The sequence below is a fragment of the Amblyomma mixtum genome, chromosome 1 (assembly GCF_055824585.1).
Source record: "Amblyomma mixtum isolate Tamu chromosome 1, ASM5582458v1, whole genome shotgun sequence".
Classification (NCBI taxonomy): Eukaryota; Metazoa; Arthropoda; class Arachnida; order Ixodida; family Ixodidae; genus Amblyomma; species Amblyomma mixtum.
In genome coordinates this window covers 215,640,667-215,662,143 of record NC_143012.1, presented here as the reverse complement: position 1 = coordinate 215,662,143, position 21,477 = coordinate 215,640,667, and the positions used below count along the sequence as shown (strand labels likewise).

At 48.5% G+C, this 21,477-nt stretch overlaps 1 protein-coding gene across 3 annotated transcripts in view; it reads left to right on the top strand.

The window, feature by feature from the left end:
- Positions 1 to 21,477, top strand: part of LOC149370800 (sodium- and chloride-dependent glycine transporter 1-like) — a 110,946-nt gene that overhangs the window by 40,819 nt on the left and 48,650 nt on the right. The window contains exon 1 of one of the 3 annotated variants that reach the window (XM_089563194.1): positions 15,654 to 15,808. The exons of the other annotated variants lie outside the window; for them this stretch is intronic. Within the exon in view, the coding sequence (XP_089419320.1) occupies positions 15,788 to 15,808 (21 nt within the window). The 5' untranslated portion in view covers positions 15,654 to 15,787. Of the gene's footprint in view, positions 1 to 15,653; positions 15,809 to 21,477 lie in introns of those variants that run through there. 3 annotated transcript variants of the gene reach the window in all.

Here is a 21,477-nt window from a genome sequence, read left to right as displayed (position 1 = left end):
CTAGAATAAGCGAATGGATGAAGGAAGTATGAAGAGAGAAAGATTGAAGATAACAGGAGAGAGAAAGGAGGAAAGAAGGAAAGGCAAAGAGGAATGGAGGGAGGAAGGGAGAACTAGGAGGGACGGAAGTAGATAGAAAAAAAATGAGGATAGAAAAACGAGAGAAATGAAGTTAAGGAGGGAGAAAAAGAAAGAATGGAAGGAAAGAGAGAGAAAGTGGAAGGAAGCGGTCGCTCCCCGAACACGGTGGCAAAGCCCGAGGGCAAACACCTCGCTTTGCGCCTTCAGTCGACACTGCGCGTATGCTCCCTTGCTTTAGAGGACATCCGTTCGGCAGCGTGGCCTCTCCTCAATAACGGCAAAAGAAAAAAAAAGCAGAACCCTGCATGCTTTCCCACGTTTCGGCTTACGGCGCCGCGAAACACTACACACACTGAGGGGAGCGCAAAAGTAGCGCCAAGGTGAGCGGCAGGCCTGTGCAAAAGCGGCGCGGTGTCGCCTTCCGTGACCTTCGATCATTTGACACCTCGTGCTGCTCGCGCTTAATATACGCTCGACCGGATACACTTCAGGGAGGAAAACGAAAACGCAAAGAGCAGCACAATGTTACTAGAATGACAGGCGTCGGCTTTCGCTGTGACGTGCGAATCCGGGGCGCCTCTGAATGAGCAGGGAACCACGTGGACGGCGTTGAACTTTATTCTCTCTTTATTAGTGGTTTCTGAGGAAAATAGATGGCGCAGTGTCTGTCTCACTTTCAGATCGAAGAGAAAAAATTCGCTGTGGCTTAGCTTGGTTAAGCCCGGTAATTGCGAAAGCAATATTCGTACCTACGCCATGGTACAGCTGGTAGTGTAGCTGGTGGTGGTGCTTGTGGTGATGCATCGGTTATACAATCCAATCCAATCCCATCCATTCCAATGCAATGTAATCCAATACAATCCAATTCAATCCACTCCAATCCAATCTAATCCACTCCTATCCAATTCAATTCAATCCAATGTAATCTACTCTAATCTAATGTAATCCAGTCCAATCCAATCGAATCTAATCCAATCTAATCCAATCAAGGTCAAATGAAGGTCAATGGTGGTCACCGCCGCGGCACGATGGTGGTCACCGCCGCGGCACGGCAAAGGCGTGAAAGTGCAAGTAGTATTGCTTTGGTGGTCACCGCCGCGGCACGGCAAAGGCGTGAAAGTGCAAGTAGTATTGCTTTCGCAATAATAACCGGGGCTTAATCGGATTAACCACAGCGCCACGAAAATCGGTCGACACCATTGGCTGGAGAGCCTCCTTTGAGCGGCATCTTCCGCTTCGTTCTTGAGTTGTATCCGCGGCTATAGCTCTGCCTGCTGTTGCGTTCGCAGCGAGGCACTCGGATGAAACTGCGAACCTTGGAGTTTAGGCTCGAGTTTGAGAGATGCAGAAAGTGCCATGGTCCGCTTCAACTCTGCACGGTAGCACGTTGCGAATTAGGAATTCTTTTTTTTTTTATGCGAAGCATATTACTAGGGCTACACTACAGCCCGTCGAGCGCGGCGGTGGAGCTACCATTGACCTTTAGCGTGACCACGTGACACCACGTGCCAACATGACGTCACAGCAGAGGAGAGATGGGCTGCCGGCTCGCGCGGTCGGCCGCGGCGGTGGAGGCTCCACATCAGAGGCGCGGCGGCTGACCACGTGACAACATGACGTCACAGCAGAGGAGAGATGGGCTGCCGGCTCGCGCGGTCGGCCGCGGCGGTGGAGGCTCCACATCAGAGGCGCTGCAGCTGACCACGTGACGCTACAGCAGCGGTATAAAGCTGAGCTTGCCTCGCTCTCCGGGCACTTACGAGGCGGCCAGGTGTTGGGATGCCGCCTAGAAGCAGGTTGAACGAGAAGCGAAAGCTTCAGCGTGCCACAGAGACCGATGAAGAGCGGGATGAACGTCTGGCTAAGCGGCGTGCTGAATATGCGGCTCGGCGACAACGTTCTACAACAACTGAAGAACAAGCCTAGCCATCAATATGCTTCGCATCTGACTAGGCTTAACCTTAGCTAAGCCTCAGCCAATTTTTTTTTCCTTTTGAACTTTCGTTGGCATCGCTGGCTGACAGAAAGGCTTTGTATTATGACTCGCTTCGTATTGCTTTTTGCGCTCGGAGATGGCTAGAAGCCAAAGTGATATGTCTGCCGTGGAGGACGGTATGCAATGCTGGAACGGCGGGAACAAAACCACAAGTCACCGTCAGCGTGCATACCGCACCGCATACAGCTTTTCCTCTCTCTAAAATAAAGACAGCGGAACAGGGGAAAGAGTAAGGAGAAGGTTATGAGGATACGGACCGTTAACTAACGCTGGAAGGAAACCTGAACCGCGTGCTCGGAAAGGCAAGACGGTAATGATAACGAAGAACAGAGCAACAACTACGGGCACAGCTGTGAGCAATATGGCAATGAACAAGGTTCGAGCAATCATTTATTAGTTAATCCGCACGTATGACAAGAACAGTTTTTTTTCCCGATTTCTAAATAGTTTTCCTCTTGAAGTATATTACACAAAAGTCATTCTCACATTCAGTGGCGAATAAACCAGAAAATTTGCAATTTTTCTTTCGAAACGCTTGTTCCATCTCATATTACACTCAACTGTACATGCCGCGCTTGGCCTATAGGGCGTCTGTGGCTAGGTTGTTATATTCAGTTTACTCGTTACACTGTGAAATTCAATCTTTAATGTCTATTTCATAATTTTATTCTAACTTCATCCTGCAATTTTTCTTTCATTTCCAGTGTGGTAACTTTACACCTCACAGCTGTTTTATTTATTTTTTTTCGTACTAGAAAGTCCTCAATGGCCGTTGACTTTGGGACCTGCATTTCAATTTTGGCGCATTCTTGACCACGTGTAAGGGTTTCCAGAGGCTAATAAACTGAATCCGAAAACAAACAGAAGAGAGCAGAAAGGAAGCTGGAGAGTAGGGTGTACGCAAATTATGCATTCGCTGACACCGCGATGACACCGCGCAAATGTCTGTTTTACGACAGAGCATGACGTCATCTGTAACCCCCCCTCCCCCCTATAGACGGCCTTTCCAGTTTTTCTAAAGAGACGAAATCTGGCGAGCACAACGCTTGGGCTCTGCGTGACATCGTGCGTCGCAGAAGACAGCAGCCAGTGATGAAACTGCTCGATAGTGAACATAGAGGGCGCGCGCATCGACGCGAGAAACGCAGCCCAGTCGTCACGCGGCGACAGCGGCGGATCGGTCCTCTGCCTGCGCTCGTACATGGTGGTCGTAACAGGAGCGCGGCGGCTGCCAACTGAGCGTCCGATTTCGGCGACTTTTCCCGCCGCCTCGACGTGTCCTGCATGTACGGGTTGTTCCGGGATCGTTCGACACGGCGCGTCTTTGAAACCGCATCGCAGCGCTACCAAGTTTATCGTCGATAGCGAGCCACGTATTTTTTTGTTTTACTTTTTCACTCTCTTCGCGCGTGCCTGCCAAATGCGCAGTTCGCTTCAAGATGTTTGCGTACAGTCTTCGTCAAAAGTAACCAGGCTGCATGGTTTGATTCTTATTCGTATAACAGAGCCCTCATGGCTTCCCTAAAAATAAAAAAAGTTCTTCAAAGGTGATGGTTTGGTTTGGTTTATTGGGGTTTAGCGTCCCAAAGCGACTAAGGCTATGAGAGACGCCGTAGTGGAGGGCTCCGGAAATTTCGACCACCTGGGATTCTTTAACTTGCACTGAACATTTCTCACTGACAGAATTTCTCCTCCAAAGAAATTCTAGCCGCCGCGGCCGGGATCGAACCCGCGTCTTTCGGGTCAGCAGCCGAGCACCATAACCGCTGAGCCACCGCGGCGGCTTCTTCAAAGGTGAGAACAGGGGCTGAAGGCCTTGAAGGCTGGCATAATAGCTTTACTTATACGACTGAGAAGCAAACCATGCAGCCTGGTTACTTTTGACGAAGACTGTACGTCTCACCGGAAAGGCACGTGACCGGCAGTGTAGCGCGGAATAGTGAATGAAAAAGCCGCTGGGTATAGCTGGGCGGATTCATAATTCAGCAGTGCGCCGGCTAGACGCTGTAATAAGGGGGCGGGGACGGAGGAAGGCTCGCGCGCGTATACCGTTACCGGTGTTCGTCGGTTTTGGGAGCTATACAACTGTCAGCAGCGAGTGTACAGCGCGCACTGTCTCGTTTCCTCGTTACGTTTCCCACCGTCTATCGTTGCGCCTCTGAATTATGGACGAAGTGCGACAAGTTTGTTCGTTGAGGTAAATACGTCGCGTATGTGCCCTGTCGGAATGTACTACACAACCGCAGACCGCGACGTCAGTTCAGAGCTGCGCCGGAAATAGACGATATGCGAAATGCGCAGCGCCATCTCTCGACGCTCCGAGAACTAAGTCCTCCATGTTGGCACGGTTATAGCACGGTACAGAAAACGAAACCGCTGCCCAGCGTTGGGTTAAAACGGCTGCGCTTCGTTTGAAAAGAAAAATGCCGATGCAGTGCTGCGCTACCCTCTCCACTGTGAAAAGACACTACGATGCGTTCCAGAACTAGGTGCGTTCCAGCTTTTCGCTTTTCTATTTTTTTTACTCCGTCCCAACGTTTTAGTAACACAAAACGCCATGCGAGGTATCATGTGTCAGCACGCGGATCAGTGCGCAGCTTTCGCTTTCTGCGCTGATTTTTGACAAATCTCTCGAGGTGATTTGCGTTTAAATTAAGATAAGGACCACAGCCTTTGTTGTCTCTGATCAAAATTAGAAGCCAATTTCGTGCATTTATCAACTCCCCGGTCGGGCGTGAATAAATATAGACGCATACTTGAACAACGTAATACAGAAGGCAATTTTTTTGAGCGGGCCAATCGCTCGTGCCGTGGCGAAATAAGTTCACTCGAAGAACCATATGCCGATTACTGCTTAGTTTGCTACGTGTTCAGTCAAGTTTTTGCCGCGTTCAATTAGTTTTAGAAGGGCGAGCAAACTCTCTGGACCATACGCATATGTTATGCGCGTTAAGGAGTCTTTGTGAAGCAACACACCCTACGTATAAAAACTGAGGTGCGAATGCTTTATTTCTTGAGGATTCCTATACCTTCCATATCTGCAGCGACGAAAATCTAAAAAAAAAAAGTAGCGAATAATATAGCTACTTTATTATGAAGGAGGGACGCATTTCTAAGCTAGAAAGTTCGTGCAACAGTGTTCTGAAAACGCTTCAGGCCATCAGATTTTATTATCGTTGTGGCAAGCTTCAACAGCTTGCTTCGCAACAAAGCCATTTGTCCAAGTTTAGGAGTAAGCTAATTAAGTTTCGGAAGCAACCGAACATGCTAATTTCGCCCCTGCACACGCAACTTGACCAGCGTATCGTGTCCGTGCAGGCACCTACAGCTGTACGCTCTTTCTCTAATCAAGCCGCCGCGGTAGCTCAGTGCTTATCTGAAAAAAAAAACAAAAAAAAACTGCGTCTTTGCTTACATTTTGAATTATATGTGCCCACTTTCCTCTTGGTAATATCGATTGACAACATCGCAATACTCGCTTCAACTGCGTCTTAAGCAAGACGCGGTTTCAACGAATTGCGGCGAAAATCAACCGACGCCGGGCCCTGAAACGGTGACGTTGAAAACCGCAGATGCACATTGCACATTACAGTAAAGGAATCGAATTACGCAGCTGGTCGAGGGTCTTGTGTGATTATACTGCAATGCACGAAGCTCCTGGCGTCGGCGCGAACGAAAGTTCGCACTACCACAGAAGTTTGTCAACACACGTGCGCACTCACCGCAAAATAACCGCTCGCTACCCTACCAGATGAATTCACGTCCACCTGGGAATAAAATAGCCATGATAATGCGTGATGCTTGAACTGGTGCTTTAATGCGAGCATTAAAACGACAACAGCACACGGTCACGATTCGACTTTCCAACCCACTTTCGAGTGCCGATTATTGCGATCATCAGCGCCAGACTTCAAGCGAAGCTGAGGACGCGGTAGGAGTAAGCTGGCGCTTATTGAAAGCACCTACATTTAGTCAAAGATCAGCTGTGAAAACAACGCAGCAGCTGAAGCTTGCCTGTTGAAATTCCACTCGCAAGAAGAAAGTACGCATAGCAAACGATGCACCAGCACGACGAGCTCGACCGCGCGAAGATGGAAACCGGAAGTTGTGGGCGCGGTGTTGCCAGACCGCCAAGCAATTTCGCATATCGTCTATTGGGCTGCAGGAAAAAGGGGATGCTATATCCTGACATCGGAAACGCCGCGATAAAAAAAAAATTCAGGGGGCACTTTGGCTCTCGAAAGTGCTGCAAGGCGAAAAGCCTTTCCTGGCGTACTGTTTGGCATTGACTGCGCGACTGTTTGTGCTGTGCTAGTGCTTTATTTGACTACACATTACAACTACACACTTTGACTGCCGACTTTGACTGCTTCTTTAGCACGACTCTCCCTCTGCTTCGATGAGTTCGGCTGTATCCATGGCTCTGTTCGCAGTAACGAGGTATGTCATGGGGTCACCCACGGACGCCTTGCGCCACCTGTCGGAGCGGACGACAACTATTTTATTAGTTGTCGTGTGCTCCAAAAGGGGGCGTCAAGCATCCGTGGGTGACCTCATTATTTCTAATCCACGCACTCTGACGTCATAACCATTTCGACCAACCGAAAAGCGTGACACCTCTGCTGACAGCCTTCTGTCGACAACGATGAGGCATTAAAGGCTTTCTCTTTAATAATCAGAAAGCTTAGCGATCACTGCAGAAGAGTCGAAACTAGATGGTAGACTGTAAGAAATATACCGAACTGTTGTTCTTGAGTGCGAGTTTTTTTGTTCTCCACAGGAATGCCGGAGCGGAAGTAAAGAAAGGGGGCGGGGTTGGTGGGGGGGGGGGGGGGGAGGTTAAGGTGACGGACTATTGACCCGAGTTGCCGCTTTTGAGCGCAACTTCCGGCGCCGCTCTCGAGTTTGTTTATAAACACGCACGTTATTCTTAGAAGCGAGTCGCGCCTTCAGGGCGACTGAGAGAGGTAGAGGCTGCAGACAGTAGCGGAGGTGCTAGAGAAAGCCCCGACAGTGGTATGCATGCCTTCAGGCATTTCCTTTTCAGGCTTGTGGGAGCAGCGCACATGTTCTGGCTGCTTTTTCCACATTGCTGTTAGCGTTGAGGACGACGGCGCTCTTGAAAAAGTTGAATGCGTGTCTTTCTTTTCCCCTTTCTGTCTTTTCTTCCCCGCGCACCAACGCCAGACGGCGCGCGCGCGCCGAACGTGATAATCATGTTCCGCCACCGTTCCGCCTTTTCTGACTCCCACCGCGTCTCTTTTTAGCATCCCTTCACCCGAGCGTCTTTTTTTTTCCTTCTCTTTTCGTCGCGCGTTTTCGCAACGCTCAGCAGCACGCCCCGGCCCCGTATTCACTTTCTTTCTTCTTCTTATCTTCTCGCTTCGGCTGCGGCGACGGCCAGGGCAAATAAAAAAAACGTTCGAGACTGATTTCGCCGGCGATCCCCGGCAGCCACTTCGATGTCGGAACGCGAGGGACGCGTTCGGAATATTCACCTCTTGACTTTAAATAAATATACAGGACTGACGAAACCTTCTTCGAATCCTCTTCCTTTCCGTGGAAGGCCCGTCCTGTCCGCTCGGTACATGTGCTCGACATTGCAAAAAAGCGTTCCGTTTAACATTCTTTTTTTTTTCTGATCTTTTTGTTTTGCTTCGTCTTCATCCCAACTTAGCCTCGAAGCACGCGCGCGCGCGATGTCCTCGCCGTATCTATCTCCTCCAAGTGGACTGAGCCGTGCCGTGTGCTGCCATCGCCACCCAACTTTTCGTTCTTCTTTCTGCCCTTATCGGTCTACGCTACGTGTTCTGGGGGTAATTGGCGATGTATAGTCGCCGCCTTAGACCGTTACGTTTTTTCTAAGGAGTACTTAATGAGCGGAACGGTGGTGTTAAGTGTCTGCACTGTTTATGAAGCGCGAGAGCTGAAAGGAGAAGGAAAAAAGGCTGGCGCGTACTTAATTTTTTTTTCGACCGCTCTTGGTCGGTGACTTCTTCGCCTGCGACCGCAACAGTCGCTGTGCCTTGCAATGCTTGCTCTTGGTTACTGAACGCTCAATATTATAGGTAGGATTAAAACTACTACGCCGTTTTTTCGTTCGGGCACTAACTGCGTTGGCACTGCTATTAGTCCCGAAAAAGGCAGTCTGTACTCCCTTAGACACGAACTGCAAATGAACACTAGTGCAGTTAGTGTCCTTGCGGGTTAACCTCCCGTGGCGGGGCTAAATGAAGCAGTTAGACCCATTTTCCTTTGAGTATATGACGCCTTAAGCACAGAGAACAGTCGATCTCTATCTTCGCAGCCTCTGCATTGTCGAAACTGCCCAGACCCCCCACCGCTTGGCACGGGGACTAAATTTTGCATGGTAGCATACAAATGCATGATCTGGGGACTTTTGAAAATCTCTACGTGCACGCTCGATTTTGCAGCCTCACCATGTATAGGTATCGTCGCTGTGAAAGGAAATTCTAAAGACGGTGTTCGGTGACTCCAGCGACAGCGCAACTTGGAGCGAACGGTGGAGCTGCCGTTAACGTTGAAATATATAAAAAAACACAGATCTGCTCCAAGAAAACGAAGGCATTGGCAGAATGTCATGCACTTGAGCGTACTCGTGGTCCTGTTAGCGTTTAAACGGCGCTGTGAATACTCGGGTCAGCGGTTGGACAACTTTTTTTAATGTTTCCCAGCCGCCAGTTGCTTGAATTTTCCTTTAAGACAAACAAGAAGAAAATACGGAACTCGTGTGGTATATAGCCGTTCTGGAAGGGCATGTTTGCGTTTTTGTTACTTATTTTCCAGACAGCTATCGCGCTTGTTAAGAGGCGTCTACGACTGGGCGCTCATTAGTTTATTACATTTGCCGGAAGGAGCTCGCGCGTGCAGCAGAATTTGGCGCCCAAAGTGGGAAAAGCTGCTCGCAGCCGTAGCAACGCGAGCGCCCCTAGCGTAGACTTTTTTTTTTATTCCCGCTATTTTCTGCGCGCTCGATGTCTGCGCACGCACGTGTACCTGACAGCAGTCTGAGCTCACGTAAACAAAAAGAAATGAAAATGAAAAAGGATCCTTGCGCTTACGACCGACGTGACGTAGACCCCGCCTCCAACACCTGTGCTACAGGGAGCGGACTCAAAACAATCTGCCTTTGCGCACGTGTTCTTCCCGCGTCTAAAGTGCCGACTATACGCAGTCGGCTCGCCACCTGTCGGTGGGCTGCGGAAACTCGTCTCCGAAGCAGTGTACTTAAAGCGGAAGTCTGCTTGCGCGGCACTGCTTTTTCTTAACTCGGAACTTAATGCGCTGCAGCGATGGCTATGGCGTTGTGATCCTTTATAAATGAGCTATAAATAGGGAGAAAAAAAAACCTAGAAGGCGGGGGGGGGGGGGGGGGGGGGGGTAGAGGGCGCCTATAGACAGGATTGTACGCCAGTCTGGTTTCAGAAGCCGCACGCTGGCAACCACGCGAACTCAGAAGCTCTGGCTTACCGTGTGCTGGGAGCCGGTTTGAAAGAAAGCTTTGCTTTTTTTTGTAAGCATGCCAGCAGAGTTGCCACTCATAGCGTCCTGCTCTTCGAAAACGTTGTGACGCAGTTACGAACCACCTGTGTAATAAATTCGATTAACTGAGGAATTATACTTGTGGCTCTATCAAAACTTCACTAGTGGGAGCGGAAAAATTAGCTTGTGTACTAGTCTTGCGGTATGAAAGAGCGCGCAGGACCAGGATATATGCAGATATGCAGAGCTCTATATCCGAAATTTTTTTCGTTGAAATGTTGGCCACCTGTTTGTAGCTACCACGGAAGTCATCAACGATTTTCTCTCGATTCCACGTCCCGTGTGAAGGTTTGTAACACGCGCGAAGAAAGACAGCACAGCCATGTGATCCGAACCTTGCTCCGGCGAAGAAAATTGTTTTTGTTACTCTAACAAGTCGCCTTTTACGACGAGCAAATTGTTATTTAAAAAAAAAAGTATAGTAGTCTTTGCAAAGAGAATACATGAAATATCGCCCTCTTGCGACGTTTTCTTACACCTTGTTCATGTTTAGCTTGCTTAATGAATGGTGTGCTCCGTGGCTGGTAACATTCATGCAGTGAGCTTGAATAGTGACATAATGAAAATAAAAAGTGTACACAATTGAGAAAAAGAATATTCAAGGCACATAAATACGAAACATCCTTCTGAAACGATTTACTTAATGTCTCAAAAAACAGCTAACTGGCATTTTAAAAAAATTGGCTGCCTCTTAGAGACGGTGGCGTCATCTGCAGGCAGGAACATGAAGTGCGCGGAAGTCGTTGCGTGGGCAAGGGCGGCGGACGTCCGGAGCTGCCTACGCTTCGTTGCTTGCTTGCGTAGTTGCTCGTAGGGGGCGCGTCTACTTGTATGCTAGGTAAAAAATACCGAGAGGCTACAACACCGCCGACCCTCTCGCAGAAAATATCCGTCCCCAGACAAGGAGCTCCCCATAGTGGGGGGTTTAGATGGTGACTCCTCCAGACTGAAATCTACAACTCACCCGTCCCTCTGGAGCTAATCAATCCCGGGTCCTACGATTCCAAATGGATATTGTGCGAAGGGAACGCGGGCCTACATCACATGGTGTGGAACTACTACCCAAACATTTTCATTCATTCATTCATTCATTCATTCATTCATTCATTCATTCATTCATTCATTCATTCATTCATTCATTCATTCATTCATTCATTCATTCGTTCGTTCGTTCATTCCAAGATCATCTCTCCGGATCACCCGCTGATCCGATCCGATACTGATCACCCGCTGCTTCACCAGCGGTAAAAACCAGGATTTGCCTTTATTGGTTACTTGAAATAAAACGTGAAATATTCTGTGCGCAAGGGGCTCTGTCATTTGGTTGAAGGATTCTGTTAACTGCCAAAGAGTACGTTGGCTGAAATCGCCAGTTTCACATTCCTGTGGCGAGAACGAGCCCCATTTCATATTCTTTTACCGCCAGCAAGAGACGTAAGTATGTATGCACGCGGCGTGATTGGCAGCAGTCAGTGGAATACTACCGCGTTTCCACCCTCTCCACACCCACGATACGCCGCGCCCCGTAGCGGGCTTTACTCGAAAGGTAACTTCGCAGCCAGAGGGGGCGGGGAAGGGTAGGAGGAGGTGAAGGGGAGGGAAACTACGCACAGGTGGAGCGGGCGTATAAATAAAACTGCTAGGGGCGCGGGCTGCTCATTGCACTTCGAAAGGGAAAATATAAAGAAGAGCATGCCGGACACCGACAGTACACAACGCCAGCACAGAAAAGAAAAGGAAAGCAATGGAAAGGAAAGGAAATAAGAGAACGGAAAAAACCGGCGTCAATCTGCGTCAAGGGCAGGCGAACCGGCGCCCACCGGTCGATTCCAGCGCGGAAGCGGCGCGTTGGGAGAGCGCGAGGTTCGCTTAACAACCGGCTGCATGCGTGTGTGTCTGCCAGCCGAGCCAGACGGCGTCATTTGGGAAGTTTACATGCGTGCACCGCCAATGCCCGGCTGGCCCTTGCCTCGGCCCTGGAGTCCTTCGCTTTTTTTTTTTTTTTTTACTTAGACGGAGCAGACACGCTAGACCCCCTTTTGCCCCCTTTGACGCCTCTTCAATCTCCCGCCGCCGTCTCCTTGCATGTTGTGTTTTCTTTTCCATAGGCGTGGTATTCGCATTCCGCGCCGGACTGAGTGCGCCGAACGATGTGTATACAGTTCGGACTCAACGTTACGTCACTGCCGCGGTCGAAGATAATCGCAGTCTAGGCACGTTGAAGGCGGTGCCGATATTTAGTATGTGATGCGTTCTGTGTCGAAAGTTGCAAGAACACTCGCATCTCTTCTGAGCGTGCTCACGTACTGTGGCGGAGCCGGCTTGCTAGAGCTTGCGTTTTCGCGCGCCATCTAGTAAAGTAGTCCTGCGACGCCTCGTCTGCCAAGCGCCCGCTTCGCTGTAGCATCCCAAAGGCGCCCATAGGTGGCGCTAGCTGGCTGAAAAGTTGAACATGTTGCCGTGTAGGCCCGCCGCTGTGCAGTTTACAGCGAACGTCTAGAATCTTCGCCGTCACGCCTTGGCTTGACTGGGCAGTGTGTACTCACGTGTTTCACTGAACTCACTGGCAACCTTTCAAAATTGCCGCAAATTAAAAATATGTGCGCGAATGACAGGATGTTTCAAAACCCGAACAAATTTTCGACTTACTGCAGAGAAACTATATCATTCTACAAGTTGACGAAGTCGATGACAATGAGGACACAAATAGATAAAATGCCTCCAGAAACGAGATACCACATTAGTAAGCAATTATCGGCGCTGATTGTTCGTGTTGGCCATCTATTCTTTTCGGACGAAGAAGAAAACAGGCTGATTAGTTGTTATGAAACACCAGGATTTGGTGCACGTTTCAGATCTCATTATTTCTCCCCCCCCTTTTTTTTTGCCAAAAGCGCGCTTTCCTCTTTTTTTTTTCTTCCACAGAAGTAAGACAATTACTGCGCCTTTTCTTTCCTCAAAAACCAATTTTTCGAAAACCGGGTGGAAGAAGAAGAAGAAAAGAAAGAAGTCATAAATAGATTCTCGTTCGCTTACAGTAACCTCGGTTCTTGGGGTTTCGATATGATTGAAGAAAGATACAGCTTTTGTTGCAATATGCAATCCGAGCTTCGTAGCGGCAAGGGTTACAGAATCTCACCTTAGAGAGATTCTGACGATGCAAAACCAGCAACCTTGCATGGTTCGCTGGCAAACCTGGTGAACTGCATACATTAGACAAAGGCCGCACGCTGTGAGCCTGTGTTCTTATTGGCGATTTTCAATTATTACTGTAGAAGACTCACATTAGACTTCGTCACTGTTTCTCGCTGTTATTTTTGGTGCTCGTGTTAACATGTGCTCGCACGTATTGTTACGAGGCGGCGAGCCTAGCCACCCAGGCACACATCCTCTGGGGTTGCGCGGGAAATCCGCCCCCTCGAACCTTACTGCCAGCTCCCTCCGAAGGAGGATGGAACCAACTCCTCAAAAGGCCAGACAAGAGCATCCAACTGGCACTCATTTCGTGGGCCCAGGAAGTCGCCCCCACCTGGGGGCCACACCAAGCCCACCTGCCCTAAATCTCGCCAATCTATGGCAATAAAGTTGTTTCTCTCTCTCTTCTCTCTCCCCTATGAGAAGGACGACATTATGACGGATGATAATAAGTTTTAATGGCTGCAGGCCTAGCGCGAGCGCTCCGTCCCGCGCCACTGCCCTCTTCGTCATCGTAACATGGATGGATGGATGGATAGGAGCGCCCCCTTTGAAACGGGGTGGTGGCGTTTGCCACCATGCTCAGCTTTTCTTTCTTTATTATTTTTTTTGTTTACTGTGTTGGTAATTCTCATTAAGATTCGCCATCACCTTTACCTACGGTTTCCTACAATTCTAACCTTATGCCACATCTCTGCTTTTCAGCCACCAATCCTCCAATCGCTTTTTGCTGACTTCCACTGCAGATTTATTTACATGACCATTGTTATCATTAAACCCCAGGGCCTCAGAAAGAGGGACTGTGCCTGCATCGACATCCGGATGGATACCATCACATTTGATTATGAGGTGTTCAATTGTTTCCACAGATCTACCACACACTGTACATGTGTCATCTTCTTCGTTAAGTTTCTTTTTGTAGCTGCGCGTTCTAAGACACCCTGATCTAGCTTCAAAAAGTAGGGCACTGCCTCTTGAGTTATCATAGAAAAATTCTTTCCTGATCTGCCTTTTCCAGTATCGATATAGTTTTACACAATGTTTCTTTTCCATTGAATTCATCCAATTTTTAACTTCCGCGTTTTTAACCTGTCGTTTAATGCTCTTTCTTTCTCCGTCCTCATGACCGGCATACTTACTGCTTAGTTTTATAGTTAATGTGAGACATAATGTGAGTCATTTACCGCCACCTGTGAACGTGCACGTCAACTAATGGAAGAGGCACACTCCACAGATGGTCGCTGTCGCCGGGAATCTCTTTGGAGTAGTTTGGGCGTCGCGTACCTGCTGGGAACCACTTGTTATCGGCTCTGACACCTCAGCAGGCACCTGTCGCGTGCCACGAGACTCACGTGCTCTTCTCTGCCGTAGAAAGCGCAGCAAGCTAAGGGTCACGGGTCGCTTCAATGTTGACGTGCAGAAAAACCGCGGCGCATTCGGTAGCCGGGGGTTGCCTTATCGGGGCGGTGTAAGCATAAGTAAGACTTTGTCGGGAACCGACAGGCCCGATAGGGCGGCGATGTAGAGAGAGTCCGTTAGTGCATCCTTATTCTTACGAGCGAGTTTTTTTTCTGCCGCGTGGTGCAGTTATAGTGCTGAGCTGTGCAAGGGGGAACCCGGACTCTCGGCGTTTCCTTGTGCAAATATAGCGCTAGAAAGACGACTGGAACAAGGCGTAGTTGACTTCGTATTACGCTTGCCGGGGCGACCCGCGCGTTGCATATACCGTGCACAGTGTCGTATCCTACAAAACTCCCTAATCGCTTGAGCGAAGAAGCAGCGACTCCGGGTTACGGGCGTCTGTAGTTTTGAACTTGTCATCATTAGTCGGCTTCTTGTCTTCTTTCGTTCGAACGGTCGAAAATGCTTGGCTATGGTGATCGGTAGCTCTGCGGAACATGTCGTGAAAAGAGTGGGCAATAAGCAACAATAAGCCACGAAAATCTATAGTTAGGTTGTGTTTAGCATATTCAACCGCATCTGCGTCACTGACTAGTCTCGGTAATTACAACACTGCGCAAATGCTGGCCAAAATTTATGACTGTCGTGTTTTTAACTTGAGGGTATAGTGTGCTATCTCTGCGGTGCTATACATTATGAAGGGTAGAGGGCTCTGAATTCAGGCGAGCAGTGCATTCCCTTGCATTTTCTTAGCCGTCCTGACGAAGTCGTACTTTACAAACAGTGGTACCGAAAGTTACATCTGCTATCGTGTAAGCTATCTTTTGCCTGGCTGAGCTACAATCCTCAGTAACGTGTTTCCTCGGTTATGGTAAATGGTATTCTTCAAGCAGACTGGTCGAACAACATAGAGAGGGAGACAACCAAAAAAAAAAAGGTTAAAGTACGAAGAGTTATCGAACTTAAGGACGGTGCATGTCATGCTCTTTTAGACATGTGCGTGTAAATGAAACTTTCTGCGCGAATTACTTGCGCGCAAGTCTTATTGTGGAGAAGATAAACAACATCGAATAGGTATTCTTTTGCGTAGAACCATGGTCCACCGCTACCCATCAAAAGCGTGCGCTTGAAAAAGAGGACAGGGCTGGGAAAAAAGAAAAAGCAAGGAAACAAGCGACGAATGCGATCCGGGGTACCGCGTTTGTCGACTTCGGTCATGCCTCATAGTTCCCGCCATTCCTCTCATTGCTGCCATCGATAAGAAAGGTCATCCTGTGGAATTTTTTTTTATCTGTTCCGAGGCCAAGGAGGGTGCGGCTTCCTTGTACGTTCTATCGCATGCTTGAGACACTCCTCCTAGCATCCGCACGCAGCTCAACCAGCGCCTCACTTCCCGGATCGCTGCCATCGCGCCTGCGGTCTTTGCCGCTATGATACCGAGCTACGCAGTGCAGAACCCGCGCGCCATTCAGCATTTGTTAGAAGCGGAGGGTTTGTTTATGAAACTTTGTATCGGGGACGACTGGTTGGGTGTGTATAGAGTGATTACGCATGGAGTCCACTCCGAAAGTTGTGAGTATATGATACTTCGAATGCCTGTACATCTTAATCGCCGGTAGTTTAATTTGCCAGTTTTTATTTTAGTCTTGGCATTAACTGATTAGGGCGGGGGGGGGGGGGGGAGACAAAGAGAAGAGCCAAAGTAGTTTCGTTTTCGACTCGCAGTGCTTATCTCTAACCGCGTTTCCGCCACCCCTCTCTTAGCACGTTACAACGTGCTGTATTGGAGCGGTAGTAAAATACGTGATAGCGATGCTTTGTTTGCGGGGCGGATGGTGCAACTCTTTGGGAAAGTGCACAAGGTGTCGATTGTGTTGTAATCGTTTGTGGAGGCACTCGATCCCACATCGAGTTGATGGATGGATTGGGTCGGTAGCCTTCGGATAGGGGTCAGGCAGGGCAACCGGTCAGCCCCTGAATTGAATGCGCGATTAGAGATTATTAGTGTTTGAGTTCGCGCAGCGTAACGTGTAGCGCCCTCTTGGGACAAGAAATAGTATTTAGAGGGCGAGACGGGAGAGTTATGGTCTGTTCTTGCAGGTCTCGTAATATAAGGTGCCTTTGCTTTGTGCTCTTGGGTGCGACGTTCGAGCCGATCGTATAGTTATTCAGGCCAGTGGGTGCACGGTGCCAGATTTACTTGAGGGCCGGTGCGGGCGTGCACTCTTGATTTCTGTTTTGTACCGTGATTTCCTCGTATCAAATAAATTTCTGTGTGTAGATTAGGGTGATCAGTTAAATGTAGTTGGACAACCGCGTCTGCGTGCGAAGTGGAATTTATTGCCTCGAAAGTGGCGCGACAGGCCATAAATGTGAAAGAGAGTTTGCTTATGGTGATTTGAAGGAGCGGTCATTTCCTCAGTGATGGCTTGAGGTTCAGACGCCGTAGTAGAAGGTGTACTGCTTCGTGCAGAGTGAAGTGAGGGTGTGTGTATGGATGCAGGAGGGACAGTTCAGTGTGGCATACATCGTTTAGTGCGGTGTAACGTAGACGAATATAAGGAACCCTAGCTTACTATACTGCTAATGCGATCTTCTTTTGTGGGTCCTTCATTACATATGCAGGAAAAAAACCCTTTCTGGCACAGCTATCTGTACTTTCATGTTTGCACGTACGTTTATGGAGATTTTTCGTTGCCACTCTTAACGAAGCCGCCTCCTTCGCGGTCTGCTGTATGCGCTTCTACTTGACAGTCATATCCGAGGCAACTTTACCGTCGAGTCTGAAGGCGGCGCATTTACAACGGAAAAAAATGCACTAAAAACAAAACAATCACTACACCACCCTTCAAGCGTGCTGCCCAAAGTTCGACCTCGAGTTAGAAGAAAAGCCAATGGGCTTGTTTGTCTCTCGACCTTGCACGCGAGAGGATTCTGGTTATAGCCACTTTGGCAGTGGCAAGCTCCAAACTTACTTGTTCTCGTTTAGACGCACGATAGTATCAGCTGCTGCAGACAGGAAGTGTCCAAACAGGAGCGCCTAAACAGGACGACAGAACGGGGCGCTCTGCGTTCGAACTGGACTGAACGCGCCACCCGTGTCGGAATGAAGATGGATGACGGTGTGCGCCGAAAGCGGCAACAGAACTGTGCACACAGAAACGCCACTGCCAATCTGAATTCGGGCAATCAGTGTGCGTAAGCCGGTAGCAGCAGAAGCAGGACTGAATGTCCTGACTGCCTGAACGAAGAAAAGTCTGCATGGGCATGCGGTCCATCCACTGATAAGCGAACGGACGGACATAGAATGCAAAGAAGTATCTTTCTGCTTCTCAAAAGCCGTGGACACACAAGCGAATGCTCGGTGGGCTTGCTTGCGCGTGTGTGATGCCGGTTCCAGGTGATCGAGGTCCTTGCCAAGAAACCTATAGCAGCGCCGTCGCGCCCAGACTTCCTCGCGGCTGCAAACGGCGGACGTGCGTAGATTGGGCTGCTACGGCTGGCGCAAGAGGATCGACCAAGTGCGTTCAGGTGGAAGGGCTGGCTACCGTGAACGGGATAGCGGTCAGAATAGTGTTTCACGGATGACCGCGTGGCGTGATGCGGGGGGAGTGCAGGGCCACTGGTGACCCGACCTCGTACAGCACTCAGCTGGACAGTATTGTCCTTGCTGGGAGAGGGGAAGGAAACTGCGTTTGGCTGGCGCAAAAGCGGCTTGCCGTTGCTCCTACATCTGGGAAAGGTCATAGGGCGAGACATGCTATAATGCAGTATGTTACATGACACGTTGGGAGGATGCGTGTCGTTATGCGTGGTCCAATCATTCCAATCACACATTAACTATTGCCACATAGTTTGGGCTACCACATCCAAAACAAATCTACAGAAAATTCTAATTCTCCAAAAGAAAGCTATCAGGATTATCGCAGGTGCCAGTTTTACTGCCCATACGCCTGAATTGTTTACTAAGTATGAAGTAATTCGTGTCAATGTTTTTCTTGAGTACCGCCTATTATACTATCTCAAATTTTCTTCACCATCAATATGTAATTTTTTGCTTAATATCGCATTGTTAAAGCCCATAGAAAAGTATGTTCAAACCCGATCAACTGCAAAATGGACACTTCCACGAGCTAGAACTAACTATGGTAAACAAGCACTTAACTTCCTTATACCTAATGTTCTAAACAGCTACGAATCTAACCAGCTGAGCATGTATAACCTCCGACCACATGATTTAAAAGTGTACTTTGTAAATAATATTCCATAACTTCTTTTCATATATTGTAGTTTGTGTATGTATCGGTGTCCTTTTCCCCTTTGTAATCAACCCAGCAGTGTATAACTTTCAAATGCATTTGTTCAGCTTTAATTGTTGTTTTCTAGTTTCAAACTACATCTCTGTGTACCCATCAGTTCAATCGTAAATATTATAAATTCTTTCTACAGTGTGCTCGTATGCGATCTGCCACCGTTGTATGCATGTGTTTATTTTATTATTTTGTAATGGCTCTTAGATGAGCCACAGGCATTTTCAAGCTATTTTCTTTAGCTTTTGGCCTGTGGCTCATCCTAAAGACTGTATGCACAGTTGTAAAATAAAATAAAGTTTGGTTTGGTTTGGTTTGGTATACTTGCACTATTCTTGTTGATTATTCGGCTACCTCTAACCAGAGTAGGAGCTTCTTTGAACAGCCTGTGAGCTTCGAGTTCACACTCTCAGATGGCTGCGTACGTAACGTGGAATAGTTGCGGAAGAATAAAAACAGCAGTTTGAATTTGGGGATAATTTGACAGGTCTCTCAACAGTACGTTATCACATGATGGTCCAAGGAGCGATGTAAAAAGGTGGGCTTTATCGGTGCAGAATGTTATTGAATTGACTAAAGCGACGTCGTCTGCATGACGGCCAAGTGCATGTCACTAAAGTCCTTTTTCTTTTTGCATGGGTTTATGTTCCAGCGCACGCATTTCAGCCCCGATTATTTCTACTAAAGCACCACCGCTGAGCAATGATTTTGGTTGACGTAAGTTGTGTTCAAGCCTTGACAGAATCCTTTCCAGCAGCGACCGCTTGGTCCTACAGGTATATGTTTAAAAAATGAAACCATCTGCCTCCTGCGCGATTCAGAGTGTTGCAATGCTGGGAGTTAGTAGTTGCCGGATCCGCTCTAAAAGCATAGTGTTAAGAGAACTTTGCGGAAAAGTGAAGATGTGTCACCACAGCTTCTACTGAAAGCTGCATAGCATTTGCGGGACATAAATAGTAGTAGTTTTGGCTTTCTTTAAAGCCTCAGCTTCTTTGCTTTTTCAAGTGATCGCTGTTAAAACGATGTTTCCATCAGGGCTTGGTCACAATTTATTGCAGTCAAATCACTGCCCACTAAGTGTGCTCCAAAAGAAATCATCCGGACTTAAATGCGCATTGCAGGCAGTCTGCTATATTGCACCTGGGCTTTGGCACCGCGATTCTTCGTGTTATACTTGTCTAGGCAGCCAGATGTAACGGCGCATATGCTGAAGTAAGGTGGAAAACGTGCGGAGTGGTTGTGACGTCGTGAACGCTAATGTGAGCCTCTCGATATTATGAAGCTTCGTCGTCCGCGAATACCGGAGGATTGGACAAACGCTGCATATTTTCTCGGCAACCCTGTTTGCACTCAGGAGATCTATAATGTCAAGGAAAAAGAAAGTCTGTATAGAGATGTTTTCGCTATAGCACCGCGAAACGAAGAACAGCTCTGACAGAGCTTGTTTTTCTAGAGTCTGGCTGTGTCCGTTGCGACCAGTTCTCCAAAGCGTTTTTGTACCCTTTGTTCTTTGTCAGATCGCCTCAGAAAACTTGTGCACACTTGCACACCAAGGAGCGTCGCCTAGCTGCAGTGGTATTGGCCTCTGCATTTGTTTCGCCCGGATGTCGCGCGTTTCCAGTCACTCTTTCTTCTCGCAGTTAGAGACGCCTCAGTAAAAGACGCACCGGCTTCTCCACGCTGTCAGGAGCCGGACGTTTTGCCCACAATACCAGCCACACCTGCGTCGTGTGGTTTTGATCGCACCTGTGATTACTGCTTAGGGGGCTTGTGCCGGAACAGATGATATCGTGTATATTTTCAAACCGCAGCGCACAAAAATGGACTCCACAGAGAGCTTCTTCGCTTTTTCGAGGCAAAATACCCTCGTCTCCATAAGTGTGGGACATTATATGCATCTCAGTGCTCGAGAATGAGTAAACTCTGCAGACATTTGAACGCAACTTGAGACCGTGCAGCGCAACACAGCACTATAGGCTATCGCGGCTGCCTGCCCATCTCTCGGGCGGCCATTTTGGGTTCTTAGTGGCGCCCCCTATAGCCCATGAAACTCACGAATTCAAGCTCGATTGGAAAACACACAATCTGGTCTTACTTCATGGCACGAAGCCTCAAGACGATTTTGGCAAGAAAGGTGTCGAACAGAGACGTCACTCTTCTGAACTCTTGCTAAGTGTTCACGACTGCGTGTACACGTGCTCAGTGTAAGTCAGAACACGCTATAAAATCCCTGCGGCTACGCCATTAGCGCGGAAAGTACAACAGCTGTCGCACCTGGGCTACCGCTGACACCATTTACCGTCATTAGCTTGCATGGACGATTGTCCGAAGACTCAACAAGGCGGCCCGCAAGATCAAAAAAAGAGAAAGGGTGTGGGTTGTGGGGTGTGGGTGTTGTATAACACTGAACAGACAAGAGCAAAACAAAGAAAGCAGAAAGCAAAATAACAGACAAAAGCAGCGCGGATTGGCGGTACAGAGTCGTGCGTATTCGAATCAGATGCTCAAGGGAAGCATATACTATAGTTGCGCGTCGAAAAGCCTTCCTTTGCAGATCGTGTCGAAATCCCTAATTGGCTTAGTCACGCGATTTTGGCTGCCCTCCAGAAGAGTTGCACAAGTGCATTCGATCCTGACCTTGCCGGAAAAGAAAGCCCGGAATTTGTTCGCGAGGTTGCAATTACAAAACAAAACGCTAGGCTTCGTCCCCCCTTGACGTCTGCGCAGAAGCGAGTGAATGAGGCGGCGTCACCCGTATACGAGCCATTTAGCGTCGTTCTGGAAGGGCCTTGAGAACTTTGTCCTCGACTCAGGTATTTGTAATTTCGCTCCTGAGTTCGCCTTTACTCTTGGTGGGTAATCGAAGAAATAGAGCCTCGGGCTGTTGATAAAAATAAAGACGATGATAAGAAAAAAATTGAAATGCCCTCT